Below are 2,873 nucleotides of genomic sequence, written 5' to 3' on the forward strand. Positions count from 1 at the left end.
AGTAGTTCAATGGATATTTGAAAACACAAAGGGGCACATGCATCAATGTGTTGATTTGCGATTCGGAATTTGCGAAAAATAGAGAATCGCAAATTCCGAATCGCAAAACGGAATGCATGAATATTATTGCGAATTTTTACCGATTCGGTAAAATTCGCAGAAATTAGCGAATCGCATTAATTTGTGCGAATAAATTGCGAATTCGCATTTTGCGATATCGCAAAATGCGAATTCGCAATTTATTCGCATTTTCATGCATCACAGCCCAGCCACACCCAGGAAGCCAGGAGCCTAATTGCACACACCTGCCAAGCAGATTCAAACTGAAAACAAGCAGTTGGTGCATTCAGCTCTGTTTGTCTGCAGTGGAGGAGTGTGTTGGAGTGGTGCTGTTGGAGAAATGGAGCCAGGAACTGCCAGTCAGGATGTACAAGTCAGAAAAAGGAAAATCAAGTTCAGTGAGCAAGAACTTGAGATACTGATTGAGGAGGTGACTTCACACCACGACCAGCTGTTTGGAAAGCTCTCTTTGAAGGTCCCTGAGGCTGCAAAAAGGAAAGTGTGGCTAGCCATACAGGCTAAAGTGAATGCAGTGGGAGTTGCCCACCGGGACATCACCAACCTACAAAAGCGTTGGTACGATTTACGCTCACGAGCAAAAGACAGTATTGCGTCAAGAATGAAGAGTACTAAGAAGACTGGTGGTGGCTCCCCTGACAATAAGGTCACAACTCCCCTTGAGGATTTGGTTGAGGGGACACTTGTTACAGAAGCTGTAGTTGGAGTGACCAACATAGACACCTCTGAGCATGCTGGCACTTCTCAAGGTAAGATTAATTTTTGTGGACAAATGCAAACTTAACTTAAATTGGGCTGCAGGATGTATTTAGTCATGTGTTTGATGTTGTAACACATAATTTTAATCTTCTGTTACATCATAACTTGCATAGCACTAGTGTAAAAGGCAATTTCATTGAACAGTGCAATGCATCATGGGAGTTGTAGTTTTTAAGTCTAAATCATTATTCATCAATGCAATATGTACATAGTCAGTTTGCCGATCAAATAATTGTTAAACACATGGTAAATGAAGATTTAAAAGGCGTCCTTCTTCTGGAACACATTGTCTTTAATTTAAATCTTTTTTCTGAGAAGACATTACATTGATTTCATGCTTCATTTTTTTAATTATAGATGTACAAAAGGCAAATGAGGCAAACCCTTTTGATGAGATCAGCATGGATGTACATAGCCATTCAGACAATAATACTATGAGTACCTCACCCTCTGTGCATGTTAAAAAAATCAGAAAATCAGTGCGGAAAGTACTTGAATCAGACTCTGAGCAAGATGCCAATGTCACTGAATATGTGGTTGATGATTCTGAGAAGGCTGCCACTTCCAAAAACACTTTAGTGGTCGTAGAAGAATTCAAGAATTCTACCGAAGAAGGCCTCACACTTCAAATCCAAAAGACTCCACAGTGGATGATGTCCATGCAAGTACAGTTGAACTCAAATTATTGAAAGTCCAGCGTCTTCAGGGTAAAGACCTGAGAGTGATAAAGGGACAAATGAGTCACATAGTTGAAGGCGTCAGTGGAATCAACAAGACTTTGAAAACATTATGCAAGGTCATTGAAGGGGCGCATACTGCCTCAAATCTGAATTCAGAGCGTGTTGCAAATGCATTAGTGACATTAACTGACATTTTTCAAAGTCAAAACATTGCCAACTGTAATAGACATTTGAGAGCTGTGGCAAGTATGCACACATATGCCCGGGCTCTGAATAGGGTGACCAGCAGCAATGCACGTGTCATAAAACACACAATGCGCATGCAAAAGGGGATCAAAAAGTGTTGTGCAGAACTATGTGAAGGATTTAAAAATATTAAAAGAGGGGATCATGTGCTGCCAACTGATGACAACAAGAATACTGATTTTGAAGGCAATGTTATCAATGAATCTGCAGGAACCAGTGTTGCTGCACACACCAATGACGTGTGTGAACGCCGTAGCAAAAGAGGAAAAGAAATTGATATTTCCCCATGCATGGTTTCTGAATCGGTGAAAACTAAAGCTTTAGGTTTGCGTGGAAGGAAGAAGTGATTACTTGTAATTGTTGAATTTTATTTAACACATTTTCAATTTACAATGATATGGACTAAGAATTACATTAGGCCAATATCTTGAATTGTTTACCTTTTATGAAAGTCATGCTTTGAATATTTTTTTCAAACTAATACTGTGTGCAACATGGTTTATTAAAGTGTTTACCTTTGGAGGCATCAAAATATGTTTCCTACCTTTTATTAAAAGTAATGTTGTGTAATTTCTTCCCTTCTTCTTCTCCCTTCCGCTGCGTCCGGTCCATGAACTCTTGCATGTGGTTGTTGTGGCTGGTTGAAATTATTTGGTAGCAAATCATCCTCATGTAGTTCAAGGCCTCTCCTAGTTGCTAGGTTGTGCAACACTGCACATGTTGCAACTATTTTGCAACACACATCTGGCCAATATTGCAAGGCTCCTCCAGTCTTATGCAGTATTCTGAACCTGGACTTCATGACCCCAAACGTCCTCTCTATTATGCTGCGTGTTGAGATATGGGCCTTGTTGTACAGTTGTTCTTTGCGGGTAGTTGGATTCAGGTATGGGGTGAGAATGTAAGACCTCAATCCATATGCACTATCTCCTAAATTGATAGATGACATATGTAATTAAACATCACAGACATTGCAATGGATGTCAGAATCATTACAATTTGCATTAAATTAAATAATAATTACCTAACAAATATCCATCTCCAAATTCTCCAGCAAGTAGGCGATCATGAATGGCACTATGTTTGAAAATGTACGAATCGTGGGCACTA

General features: G+C 39.6%; 1 protein-coding gene across 1 annotated transcript; it reads left to right on the plus strand.

The window, feature by feature from the left end:
• Positions 1 to 400: 400 nt before the first annotated feature.
• Positions 401 to 2,291, plus strand: LOC147684672 (uncharacterized). Its single transcript, XM_086939724.1, has 2 exons — positions 401 to 827; positions 1,195 to 2,291. The coding sequence occupies exons 1-2, from the start codon at positions 401 to 403 to the stop codon at positions 1,524 to 1,526; spliced, it is 759 nt and encodes a 252-aa protein (XP_086795850.1). The 3' UTR covers positions 1,527 to 2,291.
• Positions 2,292 to 2,873: the final 582 nt, after the last annotated feature.

This window comes from Lissotriton vulgaris, chromosome 10 (assembly GCF_964263255.1).
Source record: "Lissotriton vulgaris chromosome 10, aLisVul1.2, whole genome shotgun sequence".
Lineage (NCBI taxonomy): Eukaryota > Metazoa > Chordata > Amphibia > Caudata > Salamandridae > Lissotriton > Lissotriton vulgaris.

Excerpts from the sequence above, each read along its gene's own strand:
- LOC147684672 (XM_086939724.1), top strand. The coding sequence starts at position 401 with ATGGAGCCAGGAACTGCCAGTCAGGATGTACAAGTCAGAAAAAGGAAA. Across the intron at positions 828-1,194 it reads GCATGCTGGCACTTCTCAAG|ATGTACAAAAGGCAAATGAG; the intron begins GTAAGATTAATT and ends TTTTAATTATAG.